Here is a 23,918-nt window from a genome sequence, read left to right as displayed (position 1 = left end):
AATTGGTTGCAGTATTCCAGCTGTGGCCTTACTAAGGCTTTAGAATGTGATACTAATACGTTACATGATTTTGATTCTATGCTTCTGTTTATGCAACCAAAGATTCTATTAGTTTTTTTGGCTGCTGCCACGCACTGCTGACTCACGTTTAACTAATCGCCCACTGAAATACCAGGGTCTCTCTCACAGTTATTGTTTTTGAGCCAGGCTTCATCTAATCTGTACTTGTACCTTTGGATTTTTCTGCCCAGGTGTAAAACCTTGCTTTTCTCCACATTAAATTTCACTTCGTTGCGGTTTGGATGGAGTTGGGAGTTGGGATCCAAGCAAGAAGGTCTTGGAGACTGAATGAAAACTTATTTAGATATGAGAAAAACATTAATGAATGTAAAAAGTTGTTAAAAGAATATTTTGTTTTTAACATGAATAAGGGTACATCTATCGAAATGGGATGGGATGCAAGTAAGTGTATATGAGAGGAGTTCTGATAAATATGAATAGATTACATAGACGCAAACAGGATGAAAAGATAATTGAACTTGAAAATGAAATTAGGAAGAGAGAGCAGGAGCTAATCTTAAAACCAGGAGACAAAAAGATCAAAGAAACAATCACATTATTAAAAGAGCAATTTAACATGCTGATGTCAGACCAGTTGACTACCAATTTGCTATATGCAAAACACAACACTTTCTGTAATGCAAATAAATCTGGTAGATGGCTAGCATATTTGATTAGGAAAAAACAGAAGTCTCATAATATATAGAAATTACATTTTAAAGGGAAGGAAGTGTATCAACAAGATGAGATTCAAAAGTGCTTTCGTGAATTCTTTATAGGATTGTACACGAATGATAAAATCCAAAGGTTAGATATAGATAGATACCTGGATAAAGAAAAAAATACCTATAGTTAAAAGACGAGCAGAGGGAAAGACTGAATCAACCAATAACTTTGGGGGAAATTCTCCAGGTAATTAAAACAGCTAAAAGTAGGGAAAGCACCGGGTACAGATGGCTTGATGGCAGCTTACTATAAAAAGTTGCAATTAGAAATGGTAGAACCGCTTAAGGAATTATTTAATAAGATCCAAGTGGAAGGGAAGGTACCCCCATCTTGGAAGACAGCCTTTATATCCTTGATACCCAAAGAAGATCAAGATCTTACTCAACCAAAAAATTATAGACCCATATCATTACTCAATATAGATTATAAAATTTTCACTAAAATACTAGCGAATAGGTTCATGTTGGCTATTCAGCAATTGATTCATAATGATCAAACAGGTTTTATTCAAGGGAGACAAATGAGAACTAACGTAAGACTAATTCTCAATACATTAGAATACCTGGGAAAGAACAACCAAATTCCTGATGCACTTATATTTTTAGATGCTGAAAAAGCCTTTGATCGAGTGAATTGGCAATTCCTGCTGAAAATATTGCAAAAAATGCAAATAGGAGAGCACTTTTTACAATCAATTAAAACAATATATCAGGAACAAACAGCTCAAATCATAATTAATTGGAGTCTAACAGATTCATTTAAAATTGAGAAAGGTACAAGGCAGGGTTGTCCCTTATCTCCATTATTGTTTATTATAACTTTGGAACTATTGTTGAATAAAATACGGGGTTCAGGGGACTTTTTGTAATTCAACTGTTTTATTCATTTTCATTTTCATTTTATACAATCACTTATATACTGTGCAATTAAGGAAACAATAAACACAACTCGTCTTGTATTCCACCATAGAAAACCAACATAGCACTTCAACCCACCATGCACCCTTTCTTCTCCCCCTCCAACTTTCATTTCTCCCTTCCAACATTCCCCTCTTCTACTTCCCTTCCCCCTCTAACGTTCCTTTCTCCCCTTCCCTCTATCTCACCCTCCTTACATTCCCCTCTCACTCCCTCTCTACTCCTCCCTCTTCTTTCCTCTCTACTCCCTCCACTCTCACTTCGGTGGATTTCTACTATTCATTAATCTGTTCAATTTATATTTTATACTAAAATTGAAAGAAAAGAAATAATAAAAAAAGAAAATAAAAGGAAAAGAAAAAAGAAAGAAAAAGGAGCAACAGTATAGAAGTGCATTCTTATTGTTTTGGAAATTGAGACTATATTTCCCCCCTACCCCCCTACCCCCTATAATCCCCCCTCCCTACCCCCCTTCCGACTTCCCAGATCCCATACCCGGCATAGCTTTTTATCAAACACAGTCTAGAGTATATTAAAACCAAACAGGTTAAAAATTAAAAGATAAAAGAAAAAGGAAAAAAAAAGGAAATAAGCTAAAAGAGAAAAAAAAACCAATATAAAAAAGGAAAAATCAATAAACTCTCCACATTGAGCTCAGCTTCCCATCATTATTAAAACTTAAACAATGTACATCATTCTGATCTCAATTAATTAACTACTTGCAGGATTTCAAACTATATTGAAACCAAATAAGTTAATCAAATAGAATTCTACTCTAGCTAGGGGACTTATCTCTTTATCTAAATATCTGTCTATTTCCAAACCTTTGTCCCTTATATACCCCCTTCTCTATGAGACAATTTAAACACATCTCAAATTCTTCTCTCGGTTTCCTTTTCCAACTCTTCTCATCCTGCCTCTACCCGTGTCCATATACATACACATACACATATATATGTATATACACACACATATGCATACACATACCTATATTTTATTTTCATCCATACTCCTCTCATATTCGCTCCGCCATCCTGCATACTCCCTGGATATATCCTTCCAGACATTATATTCAGGTAACAGTTTATTTATTACCGCGAGCTGCGCTGGCTACCTGTTGATTTCCGGATGCGCTTCAAGGTGCTGTTAATCACCCATAAAGCCCTACATGGTAGTGGATCTGGATACTTGAGAGACCGCCTTCTGCCAATTACCTCCCTGCGATCAATAAGATCACACAGATTGGGCCTCCTCCGTATTCCATCGGCCAGCCAGTGTCGGCTGGCAACTACAAGGAGGAGGGCCTTCTCAGTAGTCGCCCCGACCCTTTGGAACGAACTCCCCGTGGAGATTCGTACCCTCACCACCGTCCAGGCCTTCCGCACAGCCTTGAAGAACTGGCTAGCCCGTCAGGCCTGGGGATGAAGATAGTTGCCCCTCCCGAATGATGAATGCATGTTGGTTACTGTTTTTATTATATGTGTCTTTGTTATTGTCTGTATTTCCCCTTCCCTGATTTTATGTGAGCCGCCCTGAGTCCCCTCAGGGAAAAGGGCGGCCTACAAATCTCAATAAAATCACTAAAAAAAAAAATCACTATACAAAAATCAACTTGCTTTCTGTCTCAAAGATAAGCTCCAATTCAACCTTCACTAACCCTCCCATCTAAATCACACTTCCCAACTCCATTCAACCTGAACCACGATCCAGGAACACCACGATCTCCGCCCTCCTCACCCTGAAAAATAAGTCGTTAGCAATTTATATAAAAGTTCAAAGTTATCTATCAAGTCTTTTTTAAGTCCCATACAATATATCTTCCAAAGAAATCAACATCAGTTCTTTCAGTCTTAATGTTTCTTCATCGATATACAACTTTACCATTTTATGCAAAACAAAAATCACAAAGTAATGTTCAAGTTAAAAATTAAGCAAATATTTTGGAAGCACAACTAAGTCCTTGTTCTCTGTTCTTCTGCTCTTCCAGAGGGGGAAAGCGATACCTTCTGCCTTGTAGTTGTGTGTTTTGTTGTTTATCTTCTCCTTCTCCTTGTCTTTCTCCAAGTCCAGATGATTCAGGATGTCCCGCCTTTAAGATCTTATAATAAAAATCTCGGGCTTCCCAAACAGAGTTAAGACGATATTTTTGGCCATCGAATGTGACTATAATACCAAATGGCACATCCCATCTGTACTGTATCTGGCGATCTCTGAGTTCTTTAGTTAAAAAAGCATAGTCTCTCCTGGCTCTTAACATTTGGTGTGGTATTTCTTTGAAAACGATCAAATCCTGTCCATCAATTCGCAGCCTGGTATTATAAAACTCTTGTAATATCGCATTTCTGGATTCTCTTGTAGCAAAGTATATAATTATATCTCTTGGAAGTTTTCTCTGTTTTGCCGCCCACGAGTTATGGCGGTAAATTCTTTGAATCTGCCAATCAAAGTTGAGTCCCGGACTTCCCACCGAACGACTGAAAGCCTCAGAAAAAGTCTGTTTCAAATTCTCCTGTTCATTTCCATGCAATCCCCTAACTCTTATTGCAAGCGCCATCTTATTATAATTTGTCATAACAAGTTGTTTTTCTGCGTTTTCAACTTCCTGTTGTAACATTTCAATTTTAGATGTCAGGTTAGAATTAGCTTCCTCCAGGAGCTCCAGCTTATCTTCCATTCCAGCAATATAGTCTGTCATTACAGTTATGACTCCTATCATATCCTCCTTTGTTTGAGCAATCTTGGCATCAAGCTTGTCACATAAGTCCGAAATAAGCTGCTTCATTTCCTCTCTAAATTCTCTAAGAGTTTCAAAAAGAAATTCTTTTGTTAACAAATCTCCAGTAGGGGGCGTAGAAGGCAAGAGCTGCGGCTTTGTAGCAATTGCTTGGGATGTGTTGTTAAAAAAAGAACGCCTCTGCTGCTTTGACTTCGGAGCCATTATAAAGAGAAAAATAAACAGAGTCTCTGCTCACGTTGATTTAAGATAAGGTACTTTCAATAAACCTTTGGCAATTGATGAAAAGAAGTCTTCAAAGGAACAGGGCTAATTAATTTGTAAGGAATTATTCCCTTGATTCTGTGCCAGGAAGGTGGAAATATATAATTAAAGCAAATGCGGAATCTGTAAAATCGCCATTTTAAAAAACAATTGAACAAAGGAGTGGTTTTTTTTTTATAAAATTGAAGCTGGTAGGGGTTCAGGGGACTTACAGGGAATCAAGATTATGCAGCAAGAATATAGAGTACGTGCTTTTGCGGATGATTTGTTTATAACATTAACCCAGCCACAGGAATCTAGTAAGGTTTTAATGAATATGATTAATCAATATGGTCAAGTGTCAGGATTTAAAATAAACTTAGGGAAAACAAAGATACTAGCTATAAATATGAACACTAAACAAAGGGAAGAACTAGAAGGAATGACAGGATATAAAATAGTTAAAAGGCCAAATATTTAGGAGTTTATATCTCAACCTCAAACGGGAAGTTATATAAGTATAATTATGAACCACTATGGCATAGTATACAGACAGAGATGAAAAAATGAGAGAAATTACAGTTATCTTTGCTGGGAAGAATAGCAGCAGTGAAAATGAATATTCTACCTAAATTTTTATTTCTTTTTCAAACGTTACCAATACTTAAAAAAGATGCAAGCCTGCTAGAATGGCAGAAGTGTATTAATAAATTTGTATGGACAGGGAAGAAGCCGAGAGTAAAACTAAAAATAATGCAAGATGTGCGTGAAAGAGGAGGCTTGAAATTACCCAATTTAAAACTATATTACGATGCAGTAGTTTTATCTGTAATTAGTGACTGGATTAATTTAACAGATGATAGAATACTTAATATTGAAGGACATGATTTGGTATATGATTAGCATGCTTAGCTGCTATACAACAAAAAGGTGGATAAGAATTTCAAAAGTCATATTTTAAGGAATGCTCTACTGCGGGTTTGGAAAAAATATCAATATAAACTAAACGATAAGATACCCATGTGGGCTATTCCCAGACACGCAATAGAAAATATGAACATAGTACAAAAACAGGATGTAACTACTTACAGACAGCTTCTTACCCTAGAAAGAGGTGTACTACAACTGAAACCCTTGGATGTATTAAAAGAGGAAAAGGTAATTCAAACATGGTTTCAGTACGGGCAGTTACAGGCTAGATGGAAAATAGATTAAAAAAATTGGCTTTATGCAAGTCGAGGATAAGTTACTTAAACAAATTAGAGATCAAAGTCCAATGCATATAAAGAGATTATATAATGTATTAATAGAAATTGACTCGGAAACAGAACTAGTTAAAGACTGTATGATAAAATGGGCTCAAAATGTTGAAGAACCAATAATATTGGATACATGGGAAAAGATTTGGGTGAGAAATGTAAAATTTACACAAGCCCAAAACTTGAGAGAAAATTTTTATAAGATGTTTTATAGATGGCATTTAGATCCTTAAAAAATGGCTTCTATGTATCTGAATTTACAACCTAAATGCTGGAGATGTGATTGTGTGGACGCTACATATTTTCATATATGGTGGACTTGCAAAAAGGTTAAAGCATTTTGGATAAAAATATGGTGGATTAAGCAAAATGTTCTTTAAAAAAGGATAAAGTTTACCCCTGAGTTATTTTTGTTAGGCATACTTACTGATTGTACAGTTGTAGAGACTGATCTGATATTGCATTTAATAACTGCAGCTAGATTGTTGGTGGCACAATACTGGAAGAAGGAAGATTTGCCTACTATTCAAGAATGGACATTGAAAATAACAAACCTAGGCGATCTTGTTAAAGATTTATACCCTGTATTAGTTCTGGGAAGTCGGGGGGAGGGGGAAGCTTGGGGGGAGGCCTTGGGGGGAGTGGGGTGGTGGGAACTAAACATTTTTTAAAGTTTGTTTTTTTCAAAAATGATCAATAAAAAAAAATTCACTTTGTTGCATGGGGCGGATTGTTCAAGCCTGCCAAGATCTTTCAGATCCTGAACAGGTCTTCTGGGGCATTGGCTGCTCCTGCCAGCTTGATGTCATCTGCAAATTTGTGGAGAAGCATGAGATGAGGTGTATGATGTTCATTTCTTCTTCTTTTCTTCTGTCTATCATTTCAAATCCTTCTCTATGGAGATCAGAGATCCTGAGGGAAAGAAGCAGGGGTGGGTTGCTGCCGGTCCCCGACGGTTCTCACGAACCAGTTGGTGACTGGACCTGGAAGTAAGCCTGCCCCACCCCCAGCCCTGTATACCCGTCACGGCCAGATGGTATTTTGTCCCTTCTGTCTCCCCGTTGCTCAGAAAAGCAATTTCAGGAATGTCCTTTGCTAGCAGGCAAGTTCTAAGATGCCTGCCGCCACCAAAGGACCTTCCAGGAGTTGCTTTTCTGAGCAACGGGGAGACAGAAGGGACAAAATACTGTCCGTTTTCCCCATGCTCAGAAAAGCAACTTCGGGAAGGTCCTTTGGTGGCGGCAGGCATCCTAAAACCTGCCTGCTAGCAAAGGACCTTCTTGAAGTTGCTTTTCTGAGCATAAAGCCGCTTCTGGACATCTATTGCAGTTGCGAGGAGCTGAGGAGAGCACAGAGAAGAGCGTGAAGGTTCTTGGCACTCTGGGAAGCTGCTAAAGCGGCAGGGAGAGGCACGTGGCTTGGTTTAGACTCCTTGGACGTCACAGCAGCAGACTCAAGCGTGCCGATCTCGGCGTTTTTCACCTAGTTAAAAAGAAGGAGGAGGCTCCACTGGTCCGGAGCCCATTCATGGTGGGAGGCAGGGACGTGCAGTCACTAGAGGCAAGGGAGGCGGAGCCTCACCAGTCTCCTCAGGAAAAAGAAAGAAATTTAATTTTTTTTTTTTAAATAATTAAAGCCAAGAGAGTTGCTACCAGATTCCAGGTCACAGTGGCTTGGTGTCTGCTTAGTGTTAACCAAAGCAGGAGGCGAGAGAACTCGGGGCCTCTTTTCCATAAGGAATTTTTCGCCTTCTAAAAGTTAATGAAGAGTTAAAAGGCAAAGATGTTCAGATGGAAAAGAGGCACTAATTCTCCCGCCTCCTGATTTGGAAGCAGCCAATCGTGTCTTCTTGAGCACGCTTGCATTGGGCGGGGCGTGCTTCAGAGGAGGGAGGAGTGGGCGAGAAGGAGGAGGCTGCCTCTTTGCTGCAGACCTGGGTGCTTGGCGGCTCCCGCGATGCAAAGTGCCCCACCATCCCCGATGCTGCCGCCCGCTGCCCTGGCCTGCTTCGCCAGGCTCCGCCGCTGGAAGTCCCGGATCGCCTCTAGGGGAAGGCTGGGTGAGAAGTGGGGTGGTGGTGGCGGCAGCGGCAGCGGCTAATTTAAGTGCTTCCTTGTCTCACAGCCGGGGCCGCTCCAGGCCGCCGGCCGCTGACACGTGCTCCTGCAAGAGCCTCTGGGCAGCACCGGGAGGCTGCAGAGAAGCTTCGCTCCGTTTTTCACTCAGCCTTCCCCCAGAGGCGATCCGGGACTTCCAGCAGCAGAGCTTGGAGAAGCAGCGGACGCAGACGGGACAGCGGGGGGGGGGGCAGCGGGGCACTTTGCATCGCGGGAGCCTCCAAGCGCCTTTGCTGCAGACCCGGGCACTTGGTTGCTCCTGCGATGCAAATTCCCCCCCCCCCCGCCGAGGCCGACCGCTGCCCTGCTGAGCCTCACCAGGTATCAACCTCACCGCACGTCACTGATGGGAGGGATCTCCCTCACATTCCTAGTCTTCCCGGATGGGCTCCGGACCAGCGGAGAAGACGTGGCGGGGGCTGTCGGGCTGGAAACCCAAGCCCCATTAGCCCCCAAAGCCTCTTCTGGATGTCTATTGCAGTTGCGAGGAGCCGAGGAGAGCTCGGAGAAGGTTCTCAGTGCTTCTGGAAGCCACGAAAACGGCTGGGAGAGGCAAGCGGCTTGGTTTAGCCTCCCTGGATCTCGTAGCAGCAGCAGCCCCAAGTGCGCCGATCTCGGCATTTTTTGCATCGGGGCGTGCTGCAAAAGGGAGAGAGTGAAGACTTTTTACAGAATGCTGGTGGTGGAGGTGTGGGCCCATCGCCCCTGCTCAGCAAAGCAAGTCCGGGGAAGTCCTTTGTGCTGGCTGGAAAAGGTCTTTACTCCCTCCCTCTTGCAGCACGCCCCGATGCGAAAAATGTCGAGATCAGCGCATTTGGGGCTGCTGCTGCTGCGACGTCCAAGGAGGCTAAACCAAGCCGCTCGCCTCTCCCAGCCGCTTTCGCAGCTTTCCGAAGCACTGAGAACCTTCTCCGCGCTCTCCTCGGCTCCTTGCAACTGCAATAGACATCCAGAAGAGGCTTTTGGGGCTAATGGGGCTTGAGTTTCCAGCCCGACAGCCCCTGCCGCTTCTTCTCCGCTGGTCCGGAGCCCCTCCAGGAAGACGAGGAACGCGAGGGAGATCCCTCTCCCCACTGATGGGCTCCAGACCAGCGGAGCCTCCTCCTTCTTTTTAACCAGGCAGCTATCAGAGAGAAAAGGGCAGTGCATCCCCATGTGCTTGTGCAGCAGCCAAAGATTTCCTGGTTAAAGATCTCCTAGTTAAAAAGATCGCCTGTCTAAAAAGAAGATAACCGCCTGGTTAAAAAGAAGGATGAGGCTCCGCTGGTCTGGTACCCATCCGCGGGGAGAGGGATCCCCCTCGTGTTACTCATCTTCCTGGATGGGCTGGTAAGGGGATAGAAAAGGTTTTTCTCCAGTCCCAGGTTTCAGCTTCCTGGCTTCAGTATCTCTTTCCAGCTTCTTTTGTTGAGCCTGCAATTAAGGTTCTTTTTTATATCTTAGGAAAGATCACTTGGTTAAAACGAAGGAAGAGCCTCCGCTGGTCCGGAGCCCATCTGCGGGTTGGGAGGGAGGGAGAAAGAGACAGATAGACAGACAGATAGACAGAGAGAGAGAGACACACACACACACACGGAGTGAGTGATTAAGTGAGTGAGTGAGAGACAGACAGACAGACAGACACACACATATACACACACAGAGTGAGAGAGAGAGAGAAAGGGAGGGGAGAGAGATAGAGAGGGAGGGAGAGAGATAGAGAGAGACACACACAGACTGAGGGAGAGACAGACAGACAGACAGACACACACACACACAGAGTGAACAGATGGGGGGGAGGGAAGAGAGACAGCGAGATACAGAGAGACAGACACAGAGAGAGAATGACAGAGAGGCAGAGAGAGAAGGAGGGGGAGAGATACAGATCCACACAAAGGGAAACAGGCAGACAGACAGACACACACAGAGAGAGAGATAGAGACAGAAAGAGAAAGAGAGAAAGAGAAAGGAAGAAAGAAAAAAAGAAAAAAGAAAAAAGAAAAGAAAGTGGGAGAGATAAAAGAAAGAAAGAAAGAAAGAAAGAAAGAAAGAAAGAAAGAAAGAGAACTTATGACCACAATTGAGCCCAAAATTTTGGTTGCTAAGCAAGAGTGTTGTTAAGTGAGTTTCATCACATTTTCCAAGTTGGCCACTCCCACCCAGTCACATGGCCGGCAAGCCACTCCCACCCAGTCACATGGCCAGCAAGCCACTCTCACAAAGGAGGCCACACCCACAGAGTAGGTTCCAAAAAATTTTGAAACCCACAACTGGAAGGAAATGAGAGGTGGGTTGCTCCTGGTTTGTCCCGGATCGAGCGAACCTGTAGTAGTGGTGGCGGAAGGCTCCGCCCACCCATCCCAACACTTTTGGGCAAGTGCAGAAGTGCACACAAGCACATTCACCCACATGAGCAAACATGTAGTAAAAAAATTGGACCCCCCCCCCACACACTGAAGGAAGCTTCCATCAAATCTCCCCCAGGAACTGTTTTTTTGAGTAGGATTTTTCAGGAATATCCAGGTAAGGACAATTCAGGAGTTAATATAAGGTCCTCCTATTCCCCATAGAGATCCCAACCATTTCATCTCTGTCTTCTATAGAGCAATTCTTCCTACTTTACGAATTATACATTTTAAAATTGTGTCTCCCTCACAAGGAAGAGTAGAAAGAAGTTGACCCTTCCTATTGCAGAGCTGAAATTAAAATTCCTGAATGAAGTTAAAAATTCAGAGCTGAAGTTAAAATTCCAAGTAAAGTAAGAGGAGGAAATTATTTGTATTATGCCTTTCCTTCAGAAAGTCAAGCTAGTATGAATACTACCTTTCATTTTCAGCCCTTGTTTGCGTTTGCTCTTTTTTTTGAGCAACAAAAATTTAAGTGAGATTGCTATTAGGATTTTTAAAAAACGACAGTACTTTAAATACAAAATTCTTCACTAAATTATAAGACTGCCCAAAGCAGATTGAGAAGGCTTCCTGGCCTTCTCGAGATCACCCCCTCCTGGCCGTACTTGGGAAATGCACCATCTCTCCTTTTTCCATGAATACCTTCCATGCACAGAAAATCCATCCGAGGCTCCCTCAGCAAAGAGAAAGGAACCGCATGCGCTTCAGCGTTGAGCCGCTCTTGCAGGTTGGGAAGGGAGTGACGTCACTAGGTCTTGCCTTTCTAGGATGCACGACTCTCCCTCTTTAACCCTTTAAGCTTCGCAGGCCATTAAAAAGGCTGCAAGGAAGTCTTGACGAAAGAGGTGGCAAGGGTAGGTGTGTGTGTGTGTGTGTTACTGTCCTTGTGCGAGCGTGTATACAAGGAAAGGCAGAAGGTTCTCACACTAGAGAAGGAAAGGATATATATTTATATACCAAGTCAATCTTAGGAGAAAGAAAAGGGATCGTCCTTAGCTCCCCATTTCGTGGGAATAGCTCCTGCATAGGGGAGAGCGGGAGCTTGTATGGCAAAACAACTTTGAAATGAAGAGATGCAAAAGATGGTTGCCTACATTCTCACTCTGCTGGATGACATCAAACTCGGCTTGGAGCCTTTTGCAACTCAATTTGTTTCAGGAAGATAGTCAATCGCGTCATCGTATTGAGCTGTGTGCATTTAATCTTTTATATTTCATAGTAAAAGAGAAATTGGCAACTAGATAAATAAAGCTGGATATTAAAGTTTCTTGACCATGTGGAACAGGGCAAGGATTAATTGCTTTGTCTGCCTCTCCAAGCTAAAACAAAGGAACCAGGATATTGGTACAAGTACTCCCTTTTGGGGGGCAATTGAGTAAGCTGAATGAATGTCTTGTCACAGTATGGGGGGCTGGGCACAGGAAAGAGGTGTATGTGGCACAGGAAGGCAATGTACTTTGGGGTGATTGATATGCTGGCTAAAGTCTGTAAACAACTGCCTGTCGGGGTTCAGATTTTGCTTGACCTATTGTTGCTGAACCTTGTGCAATAAACCTTTCCCTCTGATAAAGAACTGGTCTGATCCCATTTCTGCAACATTTCAAACTGAACCCCTTGATTTGATTGACTTGTTTGTGCTTAGGACACATTGTGCGACCTTGCCCCCCTGCGTGAAGGGAGAAAGAGAAATGGAGCAGAGTCAAAGGATTAGCACCTCATTTTTTGTGAACTGAATATTCATGCTTTGTGAACTGGTTCTGGGCTTTTCTATGTTGTATGTTGTGTGAACCCTGCTTAAAGGTAAATGTAGAGCTATATTGTTAAAATGCAAGTCTTTCCCTTTGAGTAAAAAGAAATTTAAATTATCCAAAATGCCCATATGCACTGAATCTTCTTGCTGGAAGTCACCGCTTTACAGGTCAGAATAATGCTTCCTTCTGTGAGGATGAGTGTCGATAAATGGTCCGATCTACTAGCTTAGATTTATTCGTTCTTCTATAAGAAAATTGTAAAATTGAGGCCATTTGTTGATCTTCATGTAGAGAAAAAATGATCCCTTTGGCAAGGAGGGCTTAATGGCTTGTTCTGGTATTCCCAAGACTAAATGAACATTGCTATGAATGAAAAAGCATTTGAAGATACACAGATTTCATTGCACCCATTTGGAATTGTGTTACAGGACAAAGAGAGAATGGCTGGCCTTCCTTTAGCAAGTGAGGGAACTGGAAATGACCCTTCTGGTGCCCAGTCTGGAATCTGTGGGAAGATCTGGGCAAAAACTGGGCAGAAGATGCTGGAAGAAGGAGCCATCATTTCAGAAGTTCAGGCCTGGAACTTCAGGGGCGTCCAATATGAGGAGGATGAGGGTCCCCGAGGACTTTGTAGTCGACTCCACTTCTTTTATAGTCGATGGTTGAGACCAGAAAAGCACACAAAAGCGCAGATGCTGGACCTGGTTGTTCTGGAGCAGTTCCTGGCCCTTCTGCCCCTGCAGATGGAGAGCTGGGTGCGGGAGTGTGGAGCAGAGACCAGCTCCCAGGCGGTGGCCCTGGCGGAAGGCTTCCTCCTGAGCCAGGCGGAGGAGAAGAAGGAGCAGGTTGAGTTGCCGGTGAGAGGACTTCTTCTTGGGCCTGAATATAATAAAAATATGTTCAAATTTTTATTTCAAATTTTTGTAGGTTTATTAAGATATAAAATGCAAGAAAATGAAAATAGTAGGAAAGTGGGAAGTGAAGTGAAAGAAGAGTAGGGTAAAGGGGAAAAACAAAATAATTGAAAATCTGAATCTTTTTAGCACAGTTGAATAAAATGGGTTCAACTGTAATATTACAGGTTCAATGTTTTACATTTACATACTTAATATGTACTAGCAAATTCTATATAACAACAAACTTATGTAATCAGCAAAACTCAATCAAAGTTTCATTTTTTTCGATCTCAAGAACAAAACCCAGCAGTGGTTCCAAAGTAGAAGCAAGGTTGGCTTGGTCTTTTCTTTAAATAAAGCAATTAATTTTTCCATCTCTGCTAGGTCCATCAGTTTTCCCAACGACTTCACCTTTGTGGCTATTAAAATATCTGTCCACTTTGCAAAGAGCATCCTTGCTGCTCTCAACATAAATAACAGCAAAGTTCGAGAATGTTTTTCCATCTCTTTGTCTATTAAACCTAAAAGAAAAGTCTCTGGTTTGATTTTCATGCCCACTTTGAGAATCTTCTGCAGTAAAATATAAATCTTACCCCAGTATTTCTTTGCTTTGTCACAAGTCCAGCAGAGTTGGTAAAAAGTTCCTTTTTTACATTTACATTTCAAACGTGTATTTGAAATTCCTTTGAGATTTGAAAAATCATTGACAGTTTATCAGGTGTTAAAAAGAGGTACACACCACTTCATGATATGTAATGTCCATTAATTCTTTTTTTCCTGCATCCTATTTCAAGTCCTTTGCAATGGAGATCAGAGATCCTGAGACAAAAAGACATCTGTCAAATCTCCCTCAAGAACTGCCTTTCAGGAGGATCCCTCAGGAAGATCCAATTCAGGACACCTCAGGAGGTAATATAAGGTCCTTCCACTCCTTTGATAAATCCTAACTTTCTCATCTTCTCTGTGTCCTCTCCTCTATAGCAAACCTCCTCCCATTTTATTAATTAGGCCTTTTGAAATTCTGTCTCTCTCACAGGGAAGCATAGAAGGAAGTCGACTCTTTGTTTAGGGGGAGTGGAAACCATGATTGAACCTTCAACTCAGGTATGATAATAACTTTGATTTATTAGATTTCTATTTTTCCCTCAGGAAATCAGCCGTTGTACATATTATAGGTAGTCTTTGACTTAGGACCACAATTGAACCTAAATTTTTCGTTGTTGAGTGACACATTTGTTAAGTGAACTTTGCCCCATTTTACGACCTTTCTTGCCACAGGTGTTAAGTGAAGTGCTGAAGTTAGAAGTATGGTTGTTGTTAAGTGGCTTCCCTAATGACTTTGCTTGTCAAAGGTTCACAAAAGGGGACCACATGATTCTGGGACCCTGCAACTATCATAAATATGAGTCAGTTTGATCACGTGGCCATGGGGATGCTGGAACAGTCGTAGGTGTGAAAAATGGGCATACGTCATTTTTGTCATTGTAAATCACTAAAAACTGTTATAAGTTGAGGACTACCTGTACTGTCTCCTGCCATTTTCCCCTTTCCTTTTGGTTGGAGATTCTTTTTAGGATTTTTTTTAAGATTAGCACTTTAAAAACTAAAACCTCCTTTCGCTAATGATTCTCCCAACTTTTCAATAAATAATGTTTTACAGAATTCTTTATGTTAGTCATGACGTCTGCAGCTTGTCCTATGAAAAACTGTACAAAAGAGATGGTTTGCGTCCATCAAACAAATGGATTACTTGGCATTACATTCACAGATTCTATGAATAAACATTTAAACTAAACAGTGGGGACAGACAATTAATTGATACAGAACATTTCTGTCCCCAGCAATCTAAAATTGATAGATTAATATAGTGCATATAACATAGATGTTTGTGTGGGTAAGAATATCAACCTTGCTGTCAAGCAAAATCAAGCATTTAATCGTGAGTGCCATACAATCTGCAATCAAACAGGTGGTAAGAAAGCGACAGGGAGAAAGCAGAACTACTTAACTCGTGTTTTTCATCTGCCTTTATGCAAAGGGAAAAAAACCAGTCCAACTTATCAAAAACAGCACCACAAGTTTAGGAACAGAAGTTAAAATAGGTAAGTGAGCACCTGTCCACCCTAGATGAGAAGACCAATAAAGCTGATTATGGAACTGGAGGCTGAAACATAAAGAACGGTTGCTGGAATTGGTTATGTCTTTTTTAATGAAAAGAAGGACTAGGGGTGAGATGACAGCAGTGTTCCAATATCTCAGGGGCTGCCACAAAGAAGAGGGAGTCAAGCTGTTTTCCAAAGAACCTGAGGGCAGGACAAGAAGCAATGGGTGGAAACTTGGATAGCCATTTGTCGGAAAAGGTATAGAGTTTCCTGCCTAAGCAGGAGGTTGAAGTAGAAGAGTTGCAAGATCCCTTCTAACTAAACTATCCTATCCTATCTTACCCTACCCAACCCTAAACTATCCTACATGGTGCCCCTTTTATAATTATTTGACTTGAATTTGTTCTAGGAGCCTCAAAAATATTTAAATATTCAAACTAGCAAATTTCCATTTTTCAAATGCTTCATTTACAATCATTAATAAAAAAAATACATGGTTAACAGTTAAGATTATTCAAATCCCAGGACAGTCAAAATATAGAAACATCTCCAAGTGAAAAGTGTTCTGAAAGAACAATTAGCCAAGGCCCCATTAGCTTAGAAAATAAATTTTAATCTTCTGACTTGTGCCTGGATAAGGAAGCCAAACAATCCAACTTTGCACAGGCTAAGAATTGTCTTCAATGGAAAACATTCTTCATTTTCTTATTTACTGTCCAGCCAATGGCTCAGACTACTAGCAGCTTCCTTGCAATCTGAGGAGGAGCAGAGTCTCTGCGTATTAATGGCACACCACACAGGCCCCTGGTTGAGCTCTCCCAGCACTTTCATGAAGGTGTTGAGGATGAACAGGATTGCTCCTTCTTAGGACAACATAAGGCATTTCATAAAACATTACAAAGAATCCTTTCCCCTACAGGCACATTTCCTTTTTTAAAGGCAGGAAGGGTTTAAAGGCCTTCAGTGTCTTGAGAGAATCAACTGGCAAGTGGGCCTTGGAAAACCCACCAATCAGGAACACTATCCAAGGAAGGATTAGTGTCACTGATTGGTGAGTTTTCCAAGGCCCACCAGCCAGTTGATTCTCTCCAGTCACTTAGGACCTTTTGATTGTGGATGGATGGATTAATAGATCCAGAAGGAAGAGTATTTTGATGAGGTCTGGCTGGCTGTTTGGTAGATCAATTGATCCAGAAGAAAACAGGGCTTATTTAACCTGAATGGCACTGAAAGTCCTACAGAATCATCCAAGTTGATAAAACCTGCCTAAAATCTTTCTTTAGTCAAATGCTTTTGGTTCTGTCAATTTTGTCATTAAACCGCAGATCCTTACTAAGCATAGAGCCATTTATCTTAACGTCTATGTTTGCTATATAAAATTCTTAATAATAGGAAAGATCCTGGAGTTCTTTCTTGGTCTGTTCTGTATTTTTTTTTCCTTTCAAGGAGGGTCTTCTGCCCTTTGAGGAGGTGGCTGTTTATTTCTCCGAGGAGGAGTGGTCTCAGCTGGATTCTGACCAAAAAGCTCTGCATTGGGAAGTCATGCTGGAGAATTATAAGAATGTGGCCTCTCTTGGTAAGGGTTTCCCACTCTCCCTCAGAGAGTTCAGGAAGACATTTTGTAGTTAGATGCCATTAGCTAATTCTTATGAAAACATTTATAAATTGATATCTTCAGAGGCAGAAGGGAAAGTTCTGTTTTTCTACTGCTCCTAGGAAAGAAATAGATCAATGGCATTTTCCTTAGATATATCTTATCTAATTTATATTTCTCTATATAAACATTTTATGACAAAGTAATTCCTTTGTTTGAGGTAATGCCAAACTTCATCACACAGATTTCAACTATTTTGGCCCAGATGCTTCCTATCAAGAGTTGCCATTCAGGTTTTTTTAACTTAAATGTCTTTTCCAAGATTTTATGCCTCATCCAAAGAGATATTATCATTTCTATACCAGGCCAATATTAGGATAGAAATATGCAGTATATATTAGAATTTTGAACAATACCTGAAGGCAATCAATATGACTTCTGACAGAGTGATTTTTTCCCCTAACCTTTCTCCCCTTTCATTCCTCTTTTCTTTTGAAGGTGATAATGAGAATGAGAATAAAGGTTCTGGAGAACCAGTCAAAGTGTACAGACAAGGAGATGTAATGGAGAAACCTGCAATTCAAACAGATTTCCAAAGGCAGGAGAGAAACCTGTTGAATAACTGGAATAAGGAAAGCTCATGTCCTTCGATTGTTGCTCAGATGCAGGATTTTATTGATCAACAAGAAAAACTAAACAACAAATATATTGAGAAAGGTGTAAGAATCTTGAAAGAGACATTAGATGTAAATAGACCCTGTCCATCACAAGACAAAGGAGCAGCCAATATGGACAAAGACAGAGAAAAAAAATACAGTGGGATGTTCACACTTTCTCAAGAAAATGGGTCTCTTGAATCACAGAAAAGTTTTCACATTGGAGAGAAGACAAATAAATGCAATGAACATGAAAGCAAAACTGTTAATAAAAGGACATCCAGAAGAGAGAAGCCATATAAATGCATGGAGTGTGGAAAGGGTTTCAGAACAAGCAATGAACTTACATTGCATCAAAGGATCCACACAGGGGAGAAGCCACATAAATGCATGGAGTGTGGAAAGGGCTTCCGAACAAGCAGTGATCTTACATCCCATCAAAGGATCCACACAGGGGAGAAGCCATATAAATGCATAGAGTGTGGAAAGGGCTTCCGAACAAGCAGTAAACTTACATCCCATCAAAGGATCCACACAGGGGAGAAACCATATAAATGCATGGAGTGTGGAAAGGACTTCAGAACAAGCAGTGAACTTACATCCCATCAAAGGATCCACACATGGGAGAAACCATATAAATGCATGGAGTGTGGAAAGGGCTTCCGAACAAGCAGTGATCTTACATCCCATCAAAGGATCCACACAGGGGAGAAGCCATATAAATGCATAGAGTGTGGAAAGGGCTTCCGAACAAGCAGTAAACGTACATCCCATCAAAGGATCCACACAGGGGAGAAACCATATAAATGTATGGAGTGTGGAAAGGGCTTCCGAACAAGCAGTAAACTTACATCCCATCAAAGGATCCACACAGGGGAGAAGCCATATAAATGCATAGAGTGTGGAAAGGGTTTCAGAAGAAACTGTGAACTTACATCCCATCAAAGGATCCACACAGGAGAGAAGCCATATAAATGCATGGAGTGTGGAAAGGGCTTCAAAACAAGCAGTGAACTCATATCCCATCAAAGGATCCACACGGGAGAAGCCATATAAATGCATGGAGTGTGGAAATGGTTTCAGAAGAAACTGTGAACTTACATCCCATCAAAGGATCCACACAGGGGAGAAGCCATATAAATGCATGGAGTGTGGAAAGGGCTTCAGAAGAAGCAGTGAACTTACATCCCATCAAAGGATCCACACAGGGGAGAAGCCATATAAATGCATGGAGTGTGGAAAGGGCTTCAGAATATCGAATGATCGTGCAACCCATCAAAGGATCCACACGGGAAAAGCCATATAAATGCATGGAGTGTGGGAAGGACTTCAAAAGTAGCAGTGATCTTACACGCCATCCAAGGATCCACACAGGGGAAAAGCCATATAAATGCATGGAATGTGGAAAGGGCTTCAAAACAAGCAGTGAACTCACATCTCATCAAAGGATCCACACAGGGGAGAAGCCATTTAAATGCATGGAATGTGGAAAGGGCTTCAGAACAAGGAAAGATCGTGCAACCCATCAAAGGATCCACACAGGGGAGAAGCCATATAAATGCATGGAATGTGGAAAGGGCTTCAGAACAACGAAAGATCGTGCAACCCATCAAAGGATCCACACAGGTGAAAAGCCGTATAAATGCATGGAGTGTGGGAAGGACTTCAAAAGTAGCAGTAATCTTACACGCCATCAAAGGATCCACAGGAGAGAACAGCCAGTCAACTTACATACCATCAAAGGGTCCATACAGGCGAGAAGCCATATAAATGTATGGAGTGTGGAAAGACCTTCAGAATAAGCAGTAGTCTTACATCCCATCAAAGGATCCACACAGCAGAGAAACCACATAAATGTATGGAGTGTGGAAAGGGCTTCAGAACAAGGATTAAACTTACATCCCATCAAAGGATCCACACAGGGGAGAAGCCATATAAATGCATGGAGTGTGGAAAGGGCTTCAGAACAAGCAGTAAACTTACATCCCATCAAAGGATCCACACAGGGGAGAAGCCATATAAATGCATGGAGTGTGGAAAGGGATTCAACAAGCCCAATGAGCTTAGTTCCCACAAAGGGATCCACACAGGAGAGAAGCGATATAAATGCATGGAGTGTGGAAAGAGCTTCAGAACAAACAGTGATCTTACATCCCATAAAAGGATCCACACAGGAGAGGAGCGATATAAATGCATGGAGTGTGGAAAGAAGTTTAGTTCCAACAGTAGTCTTTCTTCCCACAAAAGGATCCACACAGGGGAGAAGCCATATAAATGCATGGAGTGTGGAAAGAGCTTCAGAAACAGCAGTGATCTTACATCCCATAAAAGGATCCATACAGGGGAGAAACCATATAAATGTATGGAATGTGGAAGGTGCTTTTGTGAACACAGCACTCTTATTTCCCATAAAAGGATCCACTCAGGAGAGAAGCCATTTAAATGCACGGATTGTGGAAGGGTTTTCAGACAGAGTAGTAGCCTTACTTCCCATAAAAGGATCCATACAGGGGAGAAGCCATATAAATGCATGGAGTGTGGAAAGGGCTTCAGAACAGCCAGTCAACTTACAATCCATCAAAGAATCTATACAGGGGAGAAGCCATATAAATGCATGGAGTGTGGAAAGGGCTTCCGAACAAGCAGTAAACTTACACCCCATCAAAGGATCCACACAGGGGAGAAGCCATATACCATATTTTTCAGAGTATAAGATGCACCAGATTTTCACTCTGTTTTTTGGGGAGGGTGGGGGGAAGGTGCTTCTTATACTTCGAAAAATTTGGTAAATGCACGGAGTGTGGAAAGGGCTTCAGCACACCCCATAGTCTTATTTCCCATAGCATGATTCATAGACTGGAGAATCCCCAAAACAAAGATACATTTGGATGAGAATGTATGGTAATTATTCATTTAATGAGTTCTATGAATGGATTTCAAATTTACAGCCTGCACTCTGAAAAAGGTTTTTAGTAATGTTAAAAGAAACAATGGGCATGAATCATTATAATTATAATTCATAAATTTTTAATGTATATATATAAAGCATATAGGAATGTCAAACTGGCAGAACCCAGGCTGGTTGTGCTACATGGAGGACACTCCCACCCCAGCTCCAGGAATAGGGAAACTGTTGCAATATGTCACATGATGGCCACTTGACACATGGAGTTTGAAATCCGTGGTATATACATTCATTTTATTTTATTTTTTAGAAATGAGCTTCCTATTCCCCAACTGTCATTATTCCCCCCGTTATTCATAGCTCTCAGAGGGATGCGAAGACATTTAACAGATGCTGCTTCCCTAACCCAAAAAGGGAAATATAAAAAAATAATAATCAAATTGCATTATTTGGGAGAATTGGGATCCTCCACAGTAGTTAAATTTGCATCCCTAGTGTAGAACTGAGACCTGAGTCAGCCGGTATCTGTGCAGAAACATTGAACATTATTCAGTCAAAGGCCTCATGATATGAGGGAATTCTCACATGCAGATCAATGTGGAGCGTGTGGGAAAAGCTGAAAGGATGAACAATTCCTCTCTCACAAAAGGAGCCAGAAGTGCCCCAAGTGCTTGTGTAATTTTATTTTCAAGCATTATGGCCATGTTTTGCTCTTCTGTAGTATGGTGAGGGCTAAGAAGTCCAAATTCGATTTAAATAAAATCAATTAAATATCAATTGTGTGATTTTGTTCTAATTATGTATTATTCTTGTGTATTAAACTCTTTAGTTGCTTTAAAAATGTATTAACACAAGATTTTGGGAAGGATTTGGAGGGAGCATATTTCAGGATTTGAGAGGCTCATGTTGGTTTGAAGCTCAGTTGTCAGTAATAGTTTTGGGTCAAGTTGGACAGTAAAGAGACTGAAAAGAGCAGAGAGGTTAATTCAATTCTTTTTTTTTAACCTTTTTTTCTTTTGATCTACATTCTTTCTTGCAATTGTAGCTAAATCTCTCTTTTTTCCTCACCTCCATATCCAGAGGAATCTCTTCAAACCATTGGGAAATCTTCAGGTCTTGTGTTTGGAAGGTTTTTCTCTGTTTATTCGCGATCTGTGGATTGATGAATCCGGGTATCATTGCTCAGGCTGCTCCAGGTTCTTTCTTGCCTCTCAAAGGCATTTGTGGGTCATAGAGGTAATCCAGAAGGGATAGGACCTGTCACAAGCCATAACGATCACCTACAATAAGGAGAAAAGAATTATGCGTAGCATGGATGGATGAAGGAGATGCAAGGGAAGACAAGATAGAAAGTGGATAAGAGAAATAAGGAGATTACCAGATAGTCCATGGGAGGACTGAAATTTAATTATATAATAACCAAAGAAATTTAATAGTTGAAAGTTGCACTTATATTGAGAAGTTTATTCAGGTTTCAACCAAGGTTTAAAAACTTTTCTGCCCCTTGTTCTTCTTCCTCAGTTTTCTTTTGTCCTGCTGTGTAGTTTTATGTCTCCCAGGTTTGTTTCACCTCCCTCCCTGAACACAGAGGAGTCGCTTCTGATGGATTTCCTCTTCACCTTTATGCAGCCTGAGCTCTGATAAGAATCACATTGCAATTACCATATTTTCCTGCATATAAGACAACTGGGTGTAGAAGATGACCCCCTACAACTACAGAGTTCAGCTAAAGTTCTTACAAAGCCACGTAGCCATTATGACCTGCGGCCCAGACAAAAGGGGAAACAAGACGGTGTCTGCTTATAAGGCTTCTTTCCTCAAGGTAACCAATCAGAAATGGGTTAACTATTTCCGTGTTGTGCTGCTTTTGACAAAGTATAAGAATGTATGTTTCCTTCAGAACACTGTTTAGATTTTCAAATGGCTATATTGTAAGGTGACCAGACACATCCCGCTTTTAGCGGGACAGTCACGATATTTCACAATTTGTCCCGCGCTCCGCGGCGTTTTTAAAAAGTCCCGATTTTTTTATTATTTTATTTTTTCATTTTATCTTCATAGTACTCCTTTGTGAAAAATAATAGCTGTGTTCACACAGTATTCCATTAGTTTGCTTAATTATGGTTTCTTCAATAAACTGCAATTAGCTGAGTTCAGACAATCATGGTTTATAAGTAGACTATTTCAACATGCATAGAGTATATTTTTCAGTATTAAATTCATTTTTTCCTTTGCAAAGTAAGAGGCAATACTCAAAGTTTAATCCATTTTTACAAATTGGTGACTGCAAAGCATATCCTCAAGGAATAATTTCCCATCGTTCCTGCAAAACAGGCACACACTGACAAACATAAGATTCTCAACTTAACACCACAATTGAGCCCAATATTTCTTTGGCTAAGCGAATTTTGCCCCAATTTAAAATCTTTTAGCCATCATTGTTAAAAAAATAATTGTAGTTCTTAAGTGAATCATGAGGTCATTAAGCAAGTCTGGTTTCCCCATTGACTTTGCTTGTCGGAAACTGGCTGGAAAGGGTTAGAAATGGTGATCACATGAGCCTAATATAGTGCAACTGTCTCAAAAACATGCCACTCGCAAAGCACCTGAATTCTGATCATGTGATTATGGGGATGTTGCAGTGGCCATAGGAAAAACAATCATATGTCATTTTTTTCAGTCCTGTTTTCAAAGTATTCCTTTGAAATATCACCAAATGAATGGTTGTAAGTCAAGAATTACTTGTGTATGTATGTATGTATGTATGTATGTATGTATGTATGTATGTATGTATGTATGTATGTATATATAGCAGTTAGCTTCCTCCCATAATTGGGGGCTTACCAGGGGTTGTAAAAATCTAATAGATACCTTTCACCCTGGCTTCGGCTGATAACGGATAAGAGCCTGTGGCCTAATGTCTAAGATCTCTGCCTGGTGTGCCTAGTATGCCATATAGCCCAGGTTCAAATCCCAGTAAGGGTATGGCTAGCTGATGGGAGCTAAATAGCTTGAAATAGATCTATACTAGTCTCCCTTTATTTATTTATCAGCACAAATAAAAAACATATATATATATATTTAAATATACGCACACACACACACACACATATATATGTGTGTGTGTGTGTGTGCGTATATATAATTTTTATTAAGAATTTTGATTATAATACAATTTAAATGTAAAGAAACAAAAGAATAAAAAGTAAAAAATGCACTACAAATAAAAGGAATGTAATAATGAAAGAGAAAAGAAATAAAGATGTAATTTCTAACTTTCATTGCAAGAATTATAAACAAATTTAGTGATTCTTCACACCCCTCTAAGGATACAAATATACATCCCATATTCAAGCTCTTATCTACAAACAAATCCATAAAACATAATCTTTTCAGTGTTAATGTCACCGGAAAGTCCATAAAGAGTTGCCAAAAATAGCTTTGGGCTGCCCCTCAAATCCCCCCCCTTTACTCCTCGCCCTGTAGAATTCAGCCCCCTGAGTTTTACCTTTGAGGGGCATCTAAATTAAGGTGACCAGACGTCCCGCTTTTGAACAATTTCTCCCGCGTC

At 40.9% G+C, this 23,918-nt stretch overlaps 2 protein-coding genes across 2 annotated transcripts in view; both read left to right on the top strand.

Moving 5' to 3' along the window:
* LOC148047935 (uncharacterized) overlaps positions 1 to 23,918 on the top strand; it is a 112,046-nt gene that overhangs the window by 45,710 nt on the left and 42,418 nt on the right. Inside the window, 5 exon segments of the mRNA XM_087708201.1 lie at positions 17,793 to 18,485; positions 18,487 to 18,735; positions 18,737 to 19,164; positions 19,167 to 20,149; positions 21,069 to 21,072. Of these exon segments, the coding sequence (XP_087564327.1) occupies positions 17,793 to 18,485; positions 18,487 to 18,735; positions 18,737 to 19,164; positions 19,167 to 20,149; positions 21,069 to 21,072 (2,357 nt within the window).
* LOC148047938 (zinc finger protein 232-like) lies at positions 12,548 to 14,420 on the top strand. The gene is made up of 3 exons (XM_087711145.1): positions 12,548 to 13,051; positions 13,885 to 13,999; positions 14,127 to 14,420. The coding sequence occupies exons 1-3, from the start codon at positions 12,548 to 12,550 to the stop codon at positions 14,198 to 14,200; spliced, it is 693 nt and encodes a 230-aa protein (XP_087567271.1). The 3' UTR covers positions 14,201 to 14,420.

This window comes from Thamnophis sirtalis, unplaced genomic scaffold (assembly GCF_051295495.1).
Source record: "Thamnophis sirtalis isolate CommonGarterSnake01/CBP01778 unplaced genomic scaffold, rThaSir2_p1.2 scaffold_3, whole genome shotgun sequence".
Lineage (NCBI taxonomy): Eukaryota > Metazoa > Chordata > Lepidosauria > Squamata > Natricidae > Thamnophis > Thamnophis sirtalis.
Note: the sequence above shows the minus strand (reverse complement) of the source record. Positions and strands in the feature narration are given on the sequence as shown.